The sequence below is a fragment of the Camelus ferus genome, chromosome 4 (assembly GCF_009834535.1).
Source record: "Camelus ferus isolate YT-003-E chromosome 4, BCGSAC_Cfer_1.0, whole genome shotgun sequence".
Taxonomy (NCBI): Eukaryota; Metazoa; Chordata; class Mammalia; order Artiodactyla; family Camelidae; genus Camelus; species Camelus ferus.
In genome coordinates, this window is record NC_045699.1 from 5,714,306 (window position 1) to 5,733,486 (window position 19,181).

The window sequence follows — 19,181 nt, forward strand, 5'->3', positions numbered from 1 at the left end:
CTAAATGGACCACTGGACGGTGGGCAGGTCTGAATGGGCCTGTTGACTAGGCAGAGATGCTCCATTTATCAGTGGCGTTTAGACGATTTAGGAGAGCGGTGGTTCTCAACCCTGAGCATCACTTGGAGGGCTTCTGCAAACTTTTTAATTGCTGGGCCCCATCCCCAGAGCTTCTGCAGCAGTCCATCTGGGGTCGGGGTGGAGAATCTGCATTTCTAGCCAGCTCCCAGCAATGCTGCTCTAAGAATCACGCTCTGAGAACCACTGCTTGTAGATGAGTTAGATTCCTTATATGTATTAACTTAAAAAAAAAATTATTGCGCATGGAGCTTAGACATAGCAACATACTAGATCTACTGTGAGCTAAAACTGCTAGGCTCTGGGGATTTAACTGTCAGATAAAACTAAGCTCTTCTCATGAGTTCATGTAAGCTGTCCTTCGGGTGGCTACCGGGGGTGCTGGCGGCAACGTTGTAAATAGCTTTAGAATGATCAGAGTTGGCCCTCGTGGGTCTAACATCACCGCTCACTGTCCCCTGTTTTCACTGCAGGTTTTGCCATTTCTTGCTCTTGGCGTTGGTGTGGACGATGTTTTCCTTCTGGCACACGCATTCAGTGAAACAGGACAGAATAAAAGAATCCCTTTTGAGGTAATAGAAAGACAGAAGAGGGAAGCTTTGGGGACAGCAGAAGCCCCTTTTGCTCCTGAGTGTTTGGCCTTCCATTTTCCTCAGTCTGGCCCAAGTCAATATTTCAGTCCCAAGTTAGATGACAGGTTACTAGCTCTGAACAAGTAAAGTAAGTAAGAAGCATCTCAGGACACTTTCTCCAAAGTTCGTATTTGTTTCTTTGGGGTTTTTTTTTTTTTTTAAACACTTTGTCTTCATTTCCCATTGCCCCTTTTTAATCATATTAAACCTTTACTTATGGGGTGTGGGTAGAGCTCAGTGGTAGAGCACGTGCTTAGCATGCACGAGGTCCTAGGTTCAATCCCTAGTCCAAATAAAAGAAAATTAAAAAAATTTTTTTTTTACTTAAATCATCACTGTGCAGCTTTGTGCTTTGGATACTAATAACCGTGAACCACACGTGACTGTGTAGATAGCACTGAGAACGTTTTCCACGTTGGTGCTGGCGGGAAAGCCAGAGGTGGTCCTTGCTTGTTCCCCGACGGCAGCACTGTGCACCGCCGCGTCCGTGCACTGTCCCCGCGCTCCGTGCTCTGTAGCTCTCAGCACTGTGGTTTCTCGTCCTCAGGACAGGACCGGAGAGTGTCTCAAGCGCACGGGGGCCAGCGTGGCGCTCACATCCATCAGCAACGTCACAGCCTTCTTTATGGCCGCGCTGATCCCGATCCCCGCCCTGCGGGCCTTCTCCCTCCAGGTGGGTGACTGAGTCGGAGGGGACCTGTGAGCCCTGCACTGACAGCGGGCCCCCCGGGTCTGCTTCCCTCCTCTGCTGTGCGCACGGGCCCACCGCACGCCCGCATTTGGGACTCTCTCTTCTGGATGGGGCTGCTTTAAGCAATAACCCTGATACTTCCTCTGAAAAAGTTCTAGGGCTCTTTGTTTCCTTTCAAGCCCTCTAGCCCGGAAGCCTGTGGCCTGGGTGTCCTCATGGCCCCGTGCCTGCGGGCATGGCGCTCTCCTTTATAGTTAAACTGAGGTGGTACCAGGGCCATTCCATGTGGGATGCTAGTCAGCACCGGCCCCAGGTAATCACGAGGCCTTTGGGTTGGTCCATGGTGCGGCCAGCGCTTGGCCATCCTGCTTCCAAACCCCACTCTGTTTCTGTGTCTCCTCCCCTCTCCTCCCCTCCCCTGCTGGCCACCCTCTCTTGACTCCCCTAAAGCAGCCCCTGCACAAGGCATTTGTGGAGAGAGCGAGCAGGCTTCTCTGACAGCAGGATGCAGTTGCAGTGTAGCCCCAGCTGGGCGATAACTTAAACTGAGCGTTGGGCACCACTGTGTGAGGAGCTGTTGGCCAACCTCTGCCCACAGTGGTCCCTTGGCTGCCCTGGCTTGTCACCTCTCCTTCCTTGGTCCGTCTCTCCTGTCCCCTCCTCTCTTTCCTTTTGGTTCCCAACTCCACTCTGAAGCTGCCCAGGAAAACTCAAGAATTCCTTTCTGTTTCTTACTCAGAGCAATGCGGTTCCTCATTGCTCTGCTGTCTCCTTGCAAACCGGGCCCTTTCACACCTAGAGGCCACGGAGACATTTTTCCAAACAAAGAGCCGGCTTATGTGAACATAGTCATGGCGAGCTCCCTAAACTGGGGATGCAGCCGGGGTCCGTCCTGCGCTTGGTGTGAAGTCCTGGCATTGCTGTCCCGATGCTTGAAACTCACAGGAATCCTGACATTGGTCGTCGCCGCAGATGGAGAAGGCTGCTTGACCAGTTAAAGGCGTGGCCTTCCTAAGCCTGCAATGGTTTAGGGTTTGGATATCTCAAGGATATTATTATTGAGGTTTTATGAATTAAATTCAAATTTTGAAGCTTCAGCTGTTTTCCAAGAAAGAGGAAGGCTTCCCGTTTTCTTCCTTCCTCTCTGACGGTGTCATGGTAATTCATGAGATGGCCAATTCCTTTTTAAAGGAAACCATTTTTTAAACAGTTACTACATTCAGCTTTTTCATATGCTTTACTCCCTTTGATCACCAAAACGTGCTAAGGGTTATGACCAGGAAGAGAAACTGACTAATCATAGATTAGGTTTCTATTTATATTTTTGTCAATATATGTTCAGCTCCTTTTCAGCCTTCATAGATGAATCTCGTTTCACTAATTACCGATAAAACCCTGAGTAACTACTGATCCTGCTGTGTTTGGGACACCAGACTTGTTTGCTGTTTAGATTTTGTGTGCATCGCTACAACCACCAGTCGTCCCCCCCGAAAAGAAAAATACTAGAAGAAGATTTTCTCATTTTATTGCAAATATGTATATAATAGAAATAGAAATAGTGAGGGGATAAATAAATAATTTTAAATCTGAAAGTGGGGCCGAAGTTCAAAGAAAATGAAAATGTATCGTAACGGCTCAGTAACGTGGAAGATAAAGATGCTCACTAGTTTGTGGCCACAGCTACCGTCTTACAGCGCCTTCTGCACAGGCTGGCGTGTGCGCGGCAGCCTTGGGTACCTGCTCTTGCCTCACGCACGGCAGAGTCCGGTGTCGGGAAGTTGCCTTTTAACAGCGGGACCCTCCCTCCTGCCTGTCTCCTTCTCTGCCTGCCGTTCCCCTCGCTGTTCTTCACCTGCTCTGCCTCACGCCCCTTCTTTTCTTCTTGCCCCTCTCTCTCATTTTCTCCCCTCCCCTCTCAGTACACTCTGGTGAGGCATCAAGGCATACCCCCCTTTAATGATATCCCACGGTGTGGTGGTCTGAAAAGCTCCATGAGTTTTCCTTACGCCTTTTAGAAAATCCAGGACACTAAATTCTCCCAAGGTAAGCATCTGACTGAGATGAGATGAATATTATTGGTTTTGCATTTCTATCCTAAAGCACTAGAGTTATCACTTTAGAACATTGCATCAACAGCTTCTAGGAGTCCTCATTTATGAAAGAATGGCTTCCCATGACACTGGCTCAACTCTATCAAATAAACAAAACCAAAAAATGAAAGGAAGTTGTTTTGGTTTTTTTTTAAAGGGCATGCCATGATTTTTGCAGCAGCCATCAGAAATTTGACACTTGGTTCCCTTTTAAATGTATTGACATTCGAAATTGACCGTTTCGTAGCTTCTCTTCCCTTTGGTGAACTGTGTTAAGTGGTAGCTTCGAGTAGTCATTTGTGTTTGCGCTTTTCAGGATGTTACAGATTAAGCATAAAAATGGACATGTCCAAAGTTGTTCTGTCCAGTAATAAACCCACGTGACTTTAGAATTTTCCCCTGGGGAGCTTTTCCAATTTTGTACCCTTACCAAAATAATTAGAAATTTTTTTCCCCAGAGAAACTGTCTTAGACCTCCTTGTCGATCTTCATCCCTCTGTCCAAATGCCACTCTATACCAGAAAGCAGTGGCACTGTCTGTGATTCTTGGAGAACCAGTGCCCTGCACTGAGGCTTTGCTGGTAACTGAATGGTACTTGTTCGTCAATAGAAACTCCCAGAACAGAATGCTTTATTGTTACAGATGGCGAGAGGGTTTAGACGAGGGCCCCTCTGGCCGGGGCCGGTTCCCCTCTGCCCTGCAGGTGTCTCCATGGGGCCACCCATAGGTGCTTTGCTGGAGAATGGGGCATTCCTTTAAGCACCGCATTTAGGGTTGATTGATGGTGCCAGATCATCCCCATCATCTTTTCAGATTTACTTACAATTTCTTAAACCCTTCTTTCCTCTAGCAGTGACATTTCTCCCTTACTGAGAAATCCTCGCTGTTTGTTCTTACCATTTCGGTGCATTTTAGGGGAGGTTGAAGTTCCACTGTGTTATCAGAAAATGTTCTCCCTGCGTATGCAGTAAGTCGTTGGATGGTCAGTTTTGATGGGAAGCTACCTTGGGTTTCTCCTTTCATTGCTCCGTTTCCACTGCAGAGAGACCGAGAAGGAGGCCCATCGATCGCCCTTGTCTGATGGACGAGGCTGGTCTCAGATACCTTCAGCTGCCACTGCAGGGAGCATCAGTGTTGCTCCGGCCAGAACACCTGGGCTGCCTGCACACACCTGCACGGCTTGTCTTTTCATAGTCTCTGCCTTCGCCCTCAGGAACTTCTGTTTAAAACGGGATACCCAGCGTTTCTTGTCTGCATGGCACTCCTGAATTCCAAACATGACTGTAATAAAAAGGAAAGACAAAAGGATGCTACCTCCAGGTTAAATTTTCCTGGAAAAATCCTCGAGGATCAGACCTGTTCTTCCCTGTGGTCTGGTTGGTCAGAAGTCCTAGCCCTGCCCCAGTGTCCCATGTCTGTCCCCTCAGGAGGTGACCGGATCTAACAGGAAGGCCCAGGTCCCTGTGGGGCTGGGGACTAGTTGAATCTGATTTACTGGGTGACCTTCCTCTGCACCGCAGGGTCTTTATTAGGTAACAGCCTCAATAGCACACTAGCGTCTGCCTCCCGGATGCTGTAGGACTCAGGTGAATCGTGTGTGATTTAACTGCCTGACCTCCCGTCACTCCGTCTCCTTTCTCATCCCCCAACAGAATTTTAAACCCAGCAGCGCTGCCTGGCCTGTGCTGGGTGTGTCCCTCTCGGAACCACCTATCAGATTCCCTCTGTGTGTTGCGTCCTTCCTCCCCGTGCCCCCCAAAGTCCTTTTTTGTCTGCTCCATCCCCTGAGAAACCTTCCTCGACCACCCTCCCACCCTACATACTCCCCCCACCGCGTGCTCCCCCTCCTCTGCAACCCTGGCATGCTCTTAACGACTTTTCATTTATCAGCACGAATTGTAATTTGTCCATGATTGTGCCTGTCCTTGAGAGCAGGATTTTGTCTTAACTGTCTCTGTGTCTTCCATGCCCAGGACAGCGCCCTGACTTTTCCAAGTATTTGTCTCTTAGAAAAACCCTCTAGTCAAAGTAGTGATCTGTTTATAAGCCTGTTAGGCAGGCCTCTGAAGTCCCTTACATATGTTTGTGTGGTCATTAACATGTTTCATATATTTTGAATTGATGAGGTTTTCAAGGCAGGCTAAGAAGAGAAGGGTGAGGTCATTTTTAGGAGACTCTTGGTTACTTTTTGGTTTTGTAGACTTGATAGAAAATCAGTTACTGAAAAGCATCTTTCTAAAAGGTGGGCTTGGTAGTTCCGCTTGGGCATGAATTCACAATTACTATCAAAAGCCCCTGGCGAGGTTCTCCTCTGATAGGGTTAGGTACCAGCTGTCCTCAGGTTTTATTCCTCACCCTGAGACGTTTACCCATTTTGAGAAGGTTTTTTTTTAAAACTAAGCAGTTTTTTTGAAAAACCTCCTAAAAGCTTTTATTTTTCAAAAAAAATAAAAAAAATTCTGGTGTTTTCTTAGTTCCTTAGCATCCAGTTGCACTGTTCCTCCTGCGGCTTCTTTCTGTGCCTTTCTGGAGGGGAGAGCCTTTTCAGCTGTCCTCTGTTGACTTTCCCCTGTTAACAGCCCAATTGTGTAATTTTTACTAGGTCAGCAGGAGACTTGCCAAAGCAACACAGAATGTAGGCCCGTGTTTATTCTAGGTTATGGAGTGACTTTTGAATCTGTACTTGCTTATTCTGCACACTGGAATCACACACAGGAATTTCTGCTTTAACTCTCCTTGACCTTTTACGTCGCTCCGCTCACACCCCCGCCCCCTCCCCCAACCAGGCGACTCCGGGGGCTATTTGGAATGTGCCTATTAAAAAGCTGGGGTGGGGGGACGTGTTTGAAATTTTATTTCGTGTTTTCAAGGTACCATTTTGATATACTCAATCCACTTTATACGTAAATTTGCTAAGTGTAAGAGCAGGGCTGCGGGAACGCTTAGAAGCATTCTAAGAAGGAAATTTTTTTTCTTTTTGTTTTCAATGAAAATGTCTCAAGCATATTCCCTGCTCTGCCTTTGTAGACCTGGTTTGGTTGCGAGAAATGCTGATTTAGTTCCTCTGTTTGTACCCTGCGGGCTCATGGAGTGACCAGAGATGGAAAGGGTCAGACTGGTGGGGGCCCTCCTGTCCCAGCCAGGTAGTCTCTTAAAGATGGAAGAGAAGCAATGGGGTGAGAAACTCCAGCATCTATTTCAGATCTAAGCCCGGCAACAGGAGAGTGAATGGCAGACGTTGTGCAAAACTGCTTTATTTTCAAAGCAGTCCTCTGACCAGGAGGAGATGTATTGGTGACCTCTATGTTTTTTTTCTGCTCTCAGGCGGCCGTAGTAGTGGTGTTCAATTTTGCTATGGTTCTGCTCATTTTTCCTGCAATTCTCAGCATGGATTTGTATCGACGTGAGGACAGGAGATTGGATATTTTCTGCTGTTTCACAAGGTACATTTTCTGTCGGCCATGGCCTTTATTTGTGGGGGAAAAGAGTGGTAATGTTTCGAGAACCTTCTAGTCTGTGAACTTGGAAGGAAATGTAGTGAACAGTGTGACGGAGGCAGGGGACATGCTTCCTGGGGGGAACCCGGGGTTCTCCCCTCCCCTGGCTGGACGTTCTCACAGCCTTGAGTTTTTGATACACAAGATCAATGAGGCACGCATCAACATTGCTCATTGCTGGGAGTGTGTCTTACCCCTGTGGATTAGGGCGGAACAAAGATTGAAAACCACCATCTGGGAAGAACACAGCCCCGTGGGTGGTTTGGTTTGGGGCTGTTTTTTTAAGGCATTATGCGTTAAAGAGTTTCGTCAGCAGGTAACTTGATTTTTGTCAGCCAAATCCAGGACCAGCCATCCATCTGGCCTCCTTTGGCTCACCTGTGTCTGTGTCCAGACAGACAGACCAGATGATGTTTGTGGAAGTCCATCCTATGCTTTGCTCCTACACCAGAGCGGTGTAAAACGGATACGATCAGTCGTTGGCAAAAATGAAAGCACATTTTGCCCGTTTTGGGACAGCATCGCAACCCATCTCCCCCTCTTTTCAGCCCCTGTGTGAGCAGAGTGATTCAGGTTGAACCCCAGGCCTACACGGAGGCTCACGACGGCACCCGCTACAGCCCCCCGCCTCCCTACAGCAGCCACAGCTTCGCCCACGAGACGCAGATCACCATGCAGTCCACGGTGCAGCTCCGCACGGAGTACGACCCGCACACGCACGTGTACTACACCACCGCCGAGCCGCGCTCCGAGATCTCCGTGCAGCCCGTCGCCCTGGCCCAGGACGCCCTCAGCGGCCAGAGCCCCGAGAGCACCAGCTCCACCAGGGACCTTCTCTCCCAGTTCTCCGACTCCAGCCTCCACTGCCTCGAGCCCCCCTGCACCAAGTGGACACTCTCATCTTTTGCCGAGAAGCACTATGCTCCATTCCTCTTGAAACCAAAAGCCAAGGTAACGACCGACACAGAAGACGCCTCCTGGTCTTCACAGCATACCAGAGCAGGCTCCTTTGGGGTTCATCCCATTGCTTCTTGGGGTGTGACAGATTTCAGGCCCCCCCGAGGAGTCAGTCCAGGTAGAGTGGGGAACGTTTCATGAGCCCGTCTTCTACAGGAGTGAGTCTCTCTGGGGCGAGTGTTTCTCTGAATTTAGATCAACCCCTTACATTCTAAACACTACTCTTCATGAGCGTGTGTAAGAGTGAAGTGTCTATGATTTTATGCTTTTCCTTCTGGGAGAACCACCCGTACGTGCCCCTCCAGGGCCGTGTGATGGTAAAAGGCACAGACCACACAGCTCACCTTTGTCAAGGACGAGTCGGACCCGTTCCTTCAAGTCTGAGCTCCTGCCTCTTACTCTGTTGCAGGTCGTGGTGATCTTCCTTTTCCTGGGCCTGCTCGGGGTCAGCCTTTACGGGACCACCCGAGTGCGCGACGGGCTGGACCTCACGGACATTGTGCCTCGGGAAACCAGAGAGTACGACTTCATTGCTGCACAGTTCAAATACTTTTCTTTCTACAACATGTATATAGTCACTCAGAAAGCGGACTACCCGAACATCCAGCACTTACTTTACGACCTTCATAAGAGTTTCAGTAATGTGAAGTATGTCATGTTGGAAGAAAACAGACAGCTCCCCAAGATGTGGCTGCACTACTTCAGAGACTGGCTCCAAGGTAAGACGCTGCGGGAGGGCCCTCGTCCTTTGCACACGCTCACCGTTTATTTGGCCTCTGGTACCTTCAGTGTCCGCAGGGTCCCCTGGTTCACTCTGTTAAGGTGTCGGGTCACAGTGTGACACTGACACGTTTCATTGACTTCTAAGCGTCGCTTAAAATTCTTACATAGAATGTTTCTGGGGCAGCTCCCAAATCTGGGTTTTGCCTATCAAACGATACAGACAATTCAAATGGGCGATGTGGACACAGCCATGTTGGTTCATCCAGTGGGCCAGCCGTGCCGCACTGGTGAGGGATGCTGAGGGCAGGTAGGGGAGTGTGTGTGGGTGGGGAGGGCTGTGTGCAAACTCTCTAGTTTCTGCTCAGTTCTGCTGTGAACCTGAAACTGCTGCAAAAAATAGTCTATTCAGAAAATTTTAAAAAAGAGTTTATGAGGACACAGTAGGAGATGGAAAAGTATGTTATAAAATAAGCAGTTGGCTGCTTCCTTTAGTCTTTTTGTTTTGGTTTTGGGTGGCTATTTGGTGACCAAGTGAAGTCCAAGTGTTGATGGGATTTCTGTGCAGATTCGCTGCCAAATGATAGCTTAGTATACCGTTAAACGACTTTGCATCATTGGTGAATGTAATTTAAAATCCCATATTTTGATCTTTTGATTTGGCCTATGAAGCGAACATAAATGCTTCACCACATCTCACAGTATTTCATAAATAATCCAGTCCTGCTGTGAAATGCCTGAGCTTCTTACCTCGTCTTCAGAGACACTTCTAGGAGGTGGAGTGAACTGAAGAGAAAACCGGCCTCAGTCTGCTTCTGACTGCTGACTGAGCATGAATGTACGCGGGGATTCCAAGAACATCTGTTCGTTTACTCTGTGTTGACACACGCAGAGTGAAGTGAGGACGCGGGATAATTACCCACACAACTCAAGCAAAAATACTCTTACTGAAATACCCAAATAATTATGGACACCCCCCCCAACAGTTTTTGGCTTCAGTTGTCCAAATGATTGTCTTAATTTCCCACTTAATTTGGCTTGTTTAAACACAGATTTAAGTGCCTTTTTTGGTCTTAAGTCAGTACATGTGTACACAAAGATTAAGCAGCCAGTTTCCCTGTGAGTTTGCATGAAATGGTAAACAACTGGAGTTTGACTGAAAATTATTCAGTCCCATTTCTGGCCTTGACGCGTGTTCCTAGAATGTTCTTCATGCATGTGTACCAGATTTCACCTCTTTTTTTTTGGGTGGGGGCAGAGAGAGCTACATGATATTAACATTATTTTTTAACACGCTCATGACGTTAACTTGTTCCGAGTCTTATTTTTTACAGTACTTTGGGAAGCGCTGCTTTTCGGATAGTGAGTCAAAAGAGGACCAGACAGTTGGGAGATTCACTGCTGTTCATTTTTCCTCCATTGGCCAAAGACATGCAAATAACTTACCACAAGTGACAAAGGGAGCGGCAGTGCGCTGCCAGTGTCTGTGCAGAGGAGGGTCGCTGTGGAAGTAGCTTCGGTGTCTTGGGCCATTCCTTTGGATGCTCAGTATGGCGTGTTAGGCAGAGCTTGGGAAGGGGGCAGAAGCGTGTTGTCTCCAGGGAGTGCAGAGGGGTAACCTTTACAGCGTATTGTAAATTATCCCCACGATTTCATCCCTGTAAAGTCCTAAAGCGGTCGGACTTGAGAATCTCTTTAAAAGGTGCATCTGAATCGGGTTGTGATTGCTAAGTGGACAGCCCTCACCTAGACCAAGTCAGATCTACTCACGTCCCCAGGTCGGGATCCCAGCCAGCCCTAGACCTCCGCATCTGACTCTGCCAGGTCCAGCAGAGCACTGCGCCCAGAGTGGCCAAGGAGTGGGACCGCTGGCCGCCCAGACGTTTTTCAGGCCTAATAGAGTGGCTGAGTTGGTGTTCGAACATTTCCTCCTGATCCTTGAATCAGCTTTCCTTCAAAACATTTTGTTTGGTTGTTAAGTTGATGGTTAGTTTTAAAAACCTCATTGGTTTTTAATGGAGTTACGATTACAAACAAACCATGTCATCCCATTGGTCTTGAGCAACGTTCCAGGAGTTTTTCTGGCTGGGGGAGAGGTTTACTTATAAAAATACGTAGTGGTAATATGGAAATTATCTCATGGGTCACCTGTAAACACATGCAACTAAGGTGAAGCTGGAGATACAAAGCCACACTGAATCACGTACAAATGGTGTTTGTTTAAATTTCACACTGAATTGTGCAAATAAAGTTTAGATTCACATTTTCCTTTGAGGGTCCCCTGTGAAAGAAAAGTTGGCAGTTGGGATAATTAACTCAGAGCTTCACACTAGAAAATAATTTCTAGTATAAAATACTTTAAATGAAAAAGTTCTAGCTAAAACTTCCATGTTTTGCTGTAAAGTAACACATCGCAGTTGCCTCGTACAGTGTGTGTGTGTCGGAATATAAGACGTGGGCCCAGGGGAGTGGGAGCCAGTCCTTGTTCTGGTTTTGTGTCAAGATTGGCTGATGTGTGTGCAGTGAGGCCACACCATTGTTGGTTGAGCTTTTTGATAATTAGAAAATGTTAAACTAATTACGAAAGGACTTAACTTTTCCATGAAGTCGGTGATTGTTTCTCATCCATCTTTGAATCCCCAGTAGCGTGAATAGCGAGTCGGGGGGTGGGGGGGTGGTCAGCAGCGTAGATGATGAGTTGAACTGAATTGCCAGCAGCGGTGACCTTCCCAAATCAGATCTTTCTTTCTTTGTTTCACTCCAGGGTGTCCCAAAAGTCTTCGAGTATAAATATCTTAAAACTGCACTCAGATTTTTACGACCTCCTGTTTGCCACCAGATGTCATTGGCACCCGAGTTAACTCTGCTCACCTTCCCCGTGGTGCCTTCAGCGGGTGCCTCCTGGGCACCAGAGCGCACTCAGGGCAGTTTAGCGCAGCAGTGGTTCAGGCTGACTCTGGAAGAGCCTGCCTGGGTTCAAAGCTTGGCTCCACCGCTTACCTGCTAGGTGACCTTCCTCAAGTTACTTCACCTTTCCAGGCCTCAGTTTCCTCATCTATAGAGAGGGGACCATGATAAAAATAGGCTACCTCTTGAGGTTGTTTTAAAAATTAAATGAGGAGCCATCACTGTAAAATGCTGAGACAGCCCAGTGCTCCCTAGGAGCACGTGCTGCTCCTCAGAATTAATGGGTCAAGAGGAAGGGGTTAAAGTGTCGTGCAAGCCATGGAGTGATGAAAATTCTATTATGGCGAGGAAAGCAGAACAGGCCTCTTTTGGTGGGGGGCTGGGGGTGGGGGCAAGGGTTGTTTTTTCTCTCCTGTTTATTTTTCTCAAAAACAGAAAAAAAAAGGCTCTAGGTAATAAAATAACATCTGTTCAGTACGGCTTGTTGTGTGCAGGCCTCGCTCCGAAAGCCAGGCTGTGAGAGTCGGGAGCGGGGCCCTCCCGGTGGTCTCCCCGCCCCTCCACACTCACCCTCACAGGGCCTGCTTTCACCACCCAGCCCACCGGTCTCACCCCCAAACTGCTCCTCCAAACACAGTGCCCACAGCAAAGTTGAAGGAGGGTTTAGTTTAGAGAAGGAGGAGCAGAGTCCTGTGCGCCCCTGTCCCCCAACTTCACAGCCCAAGAGCTTAACCATCCTGAGTGCCAACGGAACCAGTCTTGGGTGTGTGTTTTTCAGGGAGTGGGGGGCGGGGGGGGGGGTCTTGGAAGTCCCTCGGGGCCGGTCGTGAAATGAAATCAAACCTCCCTTCTTGCTGGCCGTGTCTAACCCACGCATGTGCAGCTTGTTCAAAAATGTGGTTTCCTGCGCTGCTGGGGCAAGGGAGTTCTACTTGGGAGGTGGTCTGGGGGGAGCCAGGCGACGGAAGCGGGTGGGGGTGTCAGAGGAGAGCGTGAATGCCTGGATCGCTCAGACCCTAAGGCCGGGTCACCAGGGCCCTGTTTTCTCTTCCAACACGCTTATCTCTTTACAGCTGTAGCCAAACCGTCAGGTCTGTAATGATGGTTTTGATTACAGAGGCCGAGCGCAGCTGTGTGTGGTGGGCCGGTGGGCTCGCCCATCCCCCAAGCCCAGAGAGCTCTTTCCTTCCCCTCCCCGGCCTTGCGGTTTGTCATCTGTTCTCACAGAGCCCCCTTGTATTGGCCTGTGGCTTCCTGTTCTCAATCTGATCCGCATTTACCCTGTGAGGTACTTCCCCGCACACACGCGCTCGGGGTCCCTCCCTTCCCTCCCCTCTCCCCCGCGGCCCGCCGGCGCACTCCCTCCGAGGAAGGGTGGCAGAGGGGAAGAGAGCCCTGAGAGTGAATAGGTGTTGGCTGTGATCTTTACACAACCTGACAGCCGATCCCAGAGCTTGTGTTAGCTCCACAAGTCGAACAGATGGAACAAATTGACAGAAGCCTGTTCACTCACCCCGGGCTGGAGAAGCAGCTGAGTTGCTGTTGGAAGTTGGGCGCGCAAATGTGTTTTTCCCTGCTCCGGGTGGAGTTTCTGGTTGTGTGGGAGAACCCGCGGCCTGGCACCTGACCGGGGGCATGGAACAGCTCCCCAGCCTGCTGTGTCTTCCACACTCCGCCCGCCCTCCCGGGCTCGCTGGCTTCCTCTTGTCGTGGGGGAGGAGAAGGGGAGTGCTGGGGACGCAGGGTTGCGGTGAAACATGTATATTTGTTTCCTAGAAATGAATATCCCCCCCTTCTGCCTTGGAGCAGTCATTATTAGCAACCTGAAGTTCATTCACGAGAAATCTAATGATACGACGTGAGGTCAAGTGCACGTGGAATACAGGGTGTTAGGGGTAGACGGCAGACACTCCGCTGTCCTGCTCGCTGCCCTCCGCCCGCCCCCCGGGACCAGGGTCACGCTGATGCAGAGTTATAATGTGTCACACACATTTGCCTTTTCTAGGACTTCAGGACGCATTTGACAGTGACTGGGAGACTGGGAAAATCATGCCAAACAATTACAAAAATGGATCAGACGATGGGGTCCTTGCCTACAAACTCCTCGTGCAAACCGGCAGCCGCGATAAACCCATCGACATCAGTCAGGTACTCTCACCGCCGCACACCCTGGGAGCGTCAGGGGGCGCTGTTGAGCAGAGCTTGGAGGCCGCTGCCACCCCGAATTGAAGCCTGGCTGACAGTCTGCGGTCCCAGCCTGTGCTCTTTGCAGACCTGAGGCTTCGGGGCTGGAAGAAAGAGTTTTGAGCTGGCTCTAATTCTCTTCATCCCAGCGGCTAATTGTGTGACCGCAGGCAAGCCAGGGAGCCTCACCCTGCTCATCTGTCAAGTGGGGACAAGGGCGTCACCTGCCTCCAGACCAGTTGTCAGAGCAAAGCATAGGCGGAGCAGACTCTTCCAGGTGTTAGACACGCCGTGTCGTATTGTTCTCTTTCGAATTCCGGTCCTTGTCACCGTGCTGGTTCTTGGTTATATTCAAACTTGGAAAGATGGATCTGTTGGGTAGCAGAATTTGAATGAATAGGATTTGGGGCGAACAGGTGGGTGAGGAACGCCTACTAGAAGGAAGAGGAGATTGGTTACGTTTGACTCCTTTGGGCCACTCTGGCCTGAGGGGTGGAGGAGGACAGACAGATTGCTCCCATGGGGCGGGGCGGTGGAAATGCAGGTCCCGGGACTCTGAGTGGACTCGTGGTTCTCACTCCTCGAAGGAAGAAGAGCTGTTTCTGTTCGCTGATCACATTCTCCAACCACATGTGCCTCTTTGCTGTGACACTTGGATTCCAGCGTATCCCTTTTGGTTCCCCAGGCACGCTGGGGAGGGTGTTTGGCCCCTTCAGATCTCAGATGAGTCCAGCCCCACTGCTGGCTTCCCCGGATCCCGCTCCCTCTGCTCTTTGTAGCTTACTGGCCTCACCTTCAGGCAGAAAACCGTCATGCTAATGATCTTCCCAGCAGCTCTGTGTATTGTCTCCCCTTTTTTGCTGGCATTAAAGGTGACAGATTTACAAAGTACATTGTTCAGAGTTACTATGGAGTGTGAGCTCAGTGCTTTATGGCCGCATGCAGCATGCTGTCAGGTTTGACAAGGATGTGGGCAGAGGGGCCTGTCTGAGAGATAGCAGGGGGATGCCCAGGGGCTGGGTGGGGCTTTGGGGACCAGGGACACCGTGGAACAAATGTGATTGGGCCGGGCGCCCGGACATCACTCCCTTTGCCTGGGAGGGAGAAAAGCGTGCTGCGTGCACGGAGGCCATGAGCTGCACCATGTAATTCCAGAGACTGCTTGAAGACATACAGTTGTTCTATATCCTGTGCATTAATTGAATCCAGATCCCTGAAATTTAGTTCTCTCACTCTCTTCCACTTTCTTCCTTCCTTCACTCCTTCTCCATTAACTTCTGATGTTTTTCATTTTGTTTAAAAAAAAAAAAAAAAGACCAAAAGTAGTGGAACCAGGCCTGAATCTAAAGGAAACAGGAAAAAACACACATGTACGTGTGTGCACGTGTCTGTGTGTCTGTCTCACGGCGTCTTCACCTAAGCAGAGCCCACAGGCCCACTTTAGCTCCTCACAGGATGTGGTGTGCTAAGCGTGCCCACCCCTCTCAGAATGGGAGTCCCAGAAAGACCGTGGTCGTGCACCGTCCCTTCCACCTTCTGGGGCGATGGGCATTCTTTGACTACACAGGTCATAGGAGGCTAGTGTTAGCAAAATTTATACAGATGTTGTTTTATTTTTATAGCTCTCCTCCATTTACTGGGTGGCATTTCCTTCAGTGTTAACAGCAGAGGTTAACTGCACACAGACGTGTATGGGGATTCTTGCCAGGTTTTTTTTTCCCCCTTCCCCTCCTATAAATATGTTTCTCCAGATTGTTCATTCTCCGCCTTGGCTGCAGACAGTCTTCTAGCGTTCAGATTTAATTGGTTCAGTCAATTCCTGGGCCATCTGCAGGACTCTGTGTGTGCGTGCGTGTGTGTGTGTGTGTGTGTGTGTTATAAACATGCTGATTACTGCATTGTCTGATAAGCACGTTTTGAAAAACACCAAAGGTGTTCTGATGGATTTTCTACGTTTTCAAGCAGCAGGCATTCTCTTCTTTGTTGCAAATGCTGGTGCGGAGCTCCGCTTCTGCTCTCTCTAGGCGGGAGTGTGTTCACCCCAAGCCCCATTCTCAAAGGCCTCTGCTCTCCCCACATTGCAGCTGACCAAGCGGCGCCTGGTGGACGCAGACGGCATCATTAACCCCAGCGCTTTCTACATCTACCTGACCGCGTGGGTCAGCAACGACCCCGTGGCTTACGCCGCCTCGCAAGCCAACCTCCGGCCTCACCGTCCTGAGTGGGTCCACGACAAAGCCGACTACATGCCAGAGACCAGGCTGAGAAGTAAGTAGCCCTCTGCTGGGCCCGGGACTCGATGGAGGCTCCCTCCACCCTGTCCGTCCGGCTCAGTCACAGCCCTGGTCCGTTGACACTCCCCGGGGTTCAAAAGTGTAAACAGAACAATATATTTCTTTTAGTTTAAAACTCTGGGAGACAGATGAGGATGTGAAATCGAATACAGCTCCTACTCGATCACGTTGAGAAATCAGAGTCTCTAATCTCCCTCTGTGGCTTTAACTCTAATACGTCCACCAGGCATCTCTCTCTCTCATGCCAGCTGTTCCATGTGAAAGCTGGGGACGCCTCCAGGTTGAGTGTTATTTTACTATTGCAAAGTTTTATCGCCGGGGATTATATGTTTATCTTAACTTTGTCAACTCTGGTGTTGAAGGGATTTTTGGCAAGTTGGGTCATTCCTATAAGCCACCAAGCACCTGTACTCTGTCAAGGCTGTTTAAACCAGAGCAGAAAAAGTCTGTATACAACAGCGTCCTCTTCCTTTTCACCTCTCAGCCCCGACTTTGAAAGGTGGTTCTGGATGGATTTAATTTGCATTTACATTAGAGATATTAGTAGCTTATACCCTGGCCACGAGGCCGAGGGAGGACGTGAGAGAGAAGACAGGTCCCTTTGCGAACATGGCCGGAGAGCAGGCGGGTTGTGCTTCCCTGTATGTAAACCTCAGAGCCCTGTGGCAAGCAGCCAAGGCTTGTCTTAATGAAAATTTATAGTTGAGATTATAATAGGGCAAATCATGTTTAGCAAGTCAGCTGAATGACCCCAAAGGGTCTGGAACACACAACGGCAGTAACTAAATGCTTGTTGTGTAAGGATTTCTTCCCCTGCTGCTGAAGACTTAGCATTGCATTAAAAAAGAAGCATGGAAGGTTTAAGTGTGTTAGATCACTCAAAGGATAAGAAAGTTAAGCGTTTTTCTCAGGAAAGCATGACTTTCGAGTTACTCTGTTCTCATCAGTGACTGAGTAGAACAGTTTGAACGTAGTATGTTCACTTGTGTCGGCGGAACAAAACAAACGTTCCCACAGTTGAATCCCTAAATTGTTTAGACCCGTGACAGAGAGTGACTGCTTTTAGAAGATTAAAATCTAAGGTTAAATAAATACAAAGATCACAGGCTCCTCTTCCCCTAAAAAAAAAAAAAAAAAGAAAGAAAGAAAAAGAAAAATCAAAGGTTGACTATTGTTTAAAGTTTTCTAAACCGAAGACTGAAGTTGTGAAGCCCTGGAGGCTGTCCTCTGTGGGGAAAGTGGTGCCGTAAGCGGGCTTTCCAGCCGAGTTCTTTCTCCACTCGTTGCCATTACGGAGAACCCAGGGGCGCACGTCTGGTGTGGCCAGCGGTGGGCGCTGGCCGCCTCGCCTCCGCGCCGGGACGGCGCCCGTCTGCCTTTCTCGGAGCCGCAAGGGGGTCGCTGACTGACCCCCGCGCCCTCTCTCTCCCCCTCTGCCCTCTCCGTCCAGTCCCAGCAGCAGAGCCCATCGAATACGCTCAGTTCCCTTTCTACCTCAACGGCTTGCGGGACACCTCAGACTTCGTGGAAGCGATCGAAAAAGTCCGCACCATCTGCAACAACTACACGAGCCTGGGGCTCTCCAGCTACCCCAACGGCTACCCCTTCCTCTTCTGGGAGCAGTACATCGGCCTCCGCCACTGGCTCCTGCTGTCCATCAGCGTGGTGCTGGCCTGCACGTTCCTCGTGTGCGCCGTCTTCCTCCTGAACCCCTGGACGGCCGGGATCATTGTGAGTTTCTTCTGAGGGTCTTTGTGGAAGTCACATTCCTTTCAGCATAGCTCTTGCTGCAGCCGGGAAGTCTTGTTTGTGTCTGGGCCTCTGGAGGAGGGTCCAGATTGCATCATCCATACTGTATTTATTCTACTGGAGGTGGTGAGGTTCATGGCTAGGTGGCGCCTTTAATGGCCTTAATCTTGTGTCCCCTCTCCTACAGCTTTAAACTCTTTTTATGTAAAGATAGAGGCGTTTTTTAGTGCACTTTCCACAATAGCATTGAGCGTTTATTAAATGTAGACACTCAAAAGCATAAATGGTTTTTGAATTCAAGTGGTCATTTTGGGACTACAACCCAGACCCTAATACAGAGAAGTTTCTTCTAAATGGAGGGGTAATTAGAGAAGTTAGGATGGTGGTACATGGATAAATGCTTTTAGAGACGGTTTTGTGTGGTATGTTTGTTTTAACTCTTGGGGAGAAATGATAAATGAGTATTCCCAAACGATTTTTTGCATTTTTTTTTTCCCTCCAAGTATAATACTCTCAGATTTGGAGTAAGTTTCATGCAGAGTCTAATAAAATCATGGCAGTGTTTAAATTCCATGAACTGTGGTATAGCCTTCAAAATGCCAAAATTATACAAACAGAGACCAGGTCTTATTTCTGCACCATAAGTCTGTGCAGCAGGTATGTTTAAAGGTAAATGTTTAGTCTGCAGGAGTTTTCATGGTACTTAAGCAATTGATGTTATCCATCTTTCACTCGCTTATAAAAGAAAGCAAAGGGAACTTTTATTGTGCTTGGTTCCCCCACACACACACGGCCTGTTCCCCCACCCCCGACAAGGAACCATTATTCTCTCCTCCTTCTTGCCCTCGTTTTATTTGCATTTTTCTCCCCTCTGGCCCCCAGAACTCCAAAATCTATCTCACAGATTTTCTTCCCATCTCCCCACACATTTTCACAAGGCAGATGAAAGAAAGGCAAATAAAAGCTTTTCCTTGGTTTAACCGTTTGCTTTGTCCACCCCGGCAACTCCACATTTCTTCCAAGTGAGAGGGCTGTAACCTGACCCACATCAGCTGACCACACGTCCCCTTTCTCCCAGAGTCATCCTCGCCTAGCCTGTGGGCTCTCCACACAAAAGCAAAGCTACTTTTACGCAAAAGGACTTTTGTTCACCCATCCTATCAGCTTCCTTTAGGCTGCAGGAGGAGCCAACCAAAAGCTCTAGTTTCAACTCAGTCATAAGTTGAAGGATGGTCTCTGAGGGTCCAAATCAAAACAGGGAAACACCTTGTTGTATATGAACTATAGTAAACAGGTGGCCAACAGTGGGTGCGTGTTTGTATAATTCTTTGTAGATTGCTCTGGTGGAATTGCTTTGAAAAATTCTTTCCGATACCTCGGT

General features: G+C 49.0%; 1 protein-coding gene across 5 annotated transcripts in view; it reads left to right on the plus strand.

Annotated features, from left to right (window-relative positions):
- Positions 1-19,181, plus strand: part of PTCH1 (patched 1) — a 69,228-nt gene that overhangs the window by 37,027 nt on the left and 13,020 nt on the right. For all 5 annotated transcript variants that reach the window (XM_032477453.1, XM_032477451.1, XM_032477452.1 and 2 more), the window contains 8 exons: positions 552-650; positions 1,258-1,383; positions 6,817-6,935; positions 7,538-7,940; positions 8,356-8,665; positions 13,579-13,721; positions 15,842-16,025; positions 17,502-17,782. In XM_032477453.1, the coding sequence (XP_032333344.1) occupies positions 552-650; positions 1,258-1,383; positions 6,817-6,935; positions 7,538-7,940; positions 8,356-8,665; positions 13,579-13,721; positions 15,842-16,025; positions 17,502-17,782 (1,665 nt within the window). The remainder of the gene's footprint in view (positions 1-551; positions 651-1,257; positions 1,384-6,816; positions 6,936-7,537; positions 7,941-8,355; positions 8,666-13,578; positions 13,722-15,841; positions 16,026-17,501; positions 17,783-19,181) is intronic.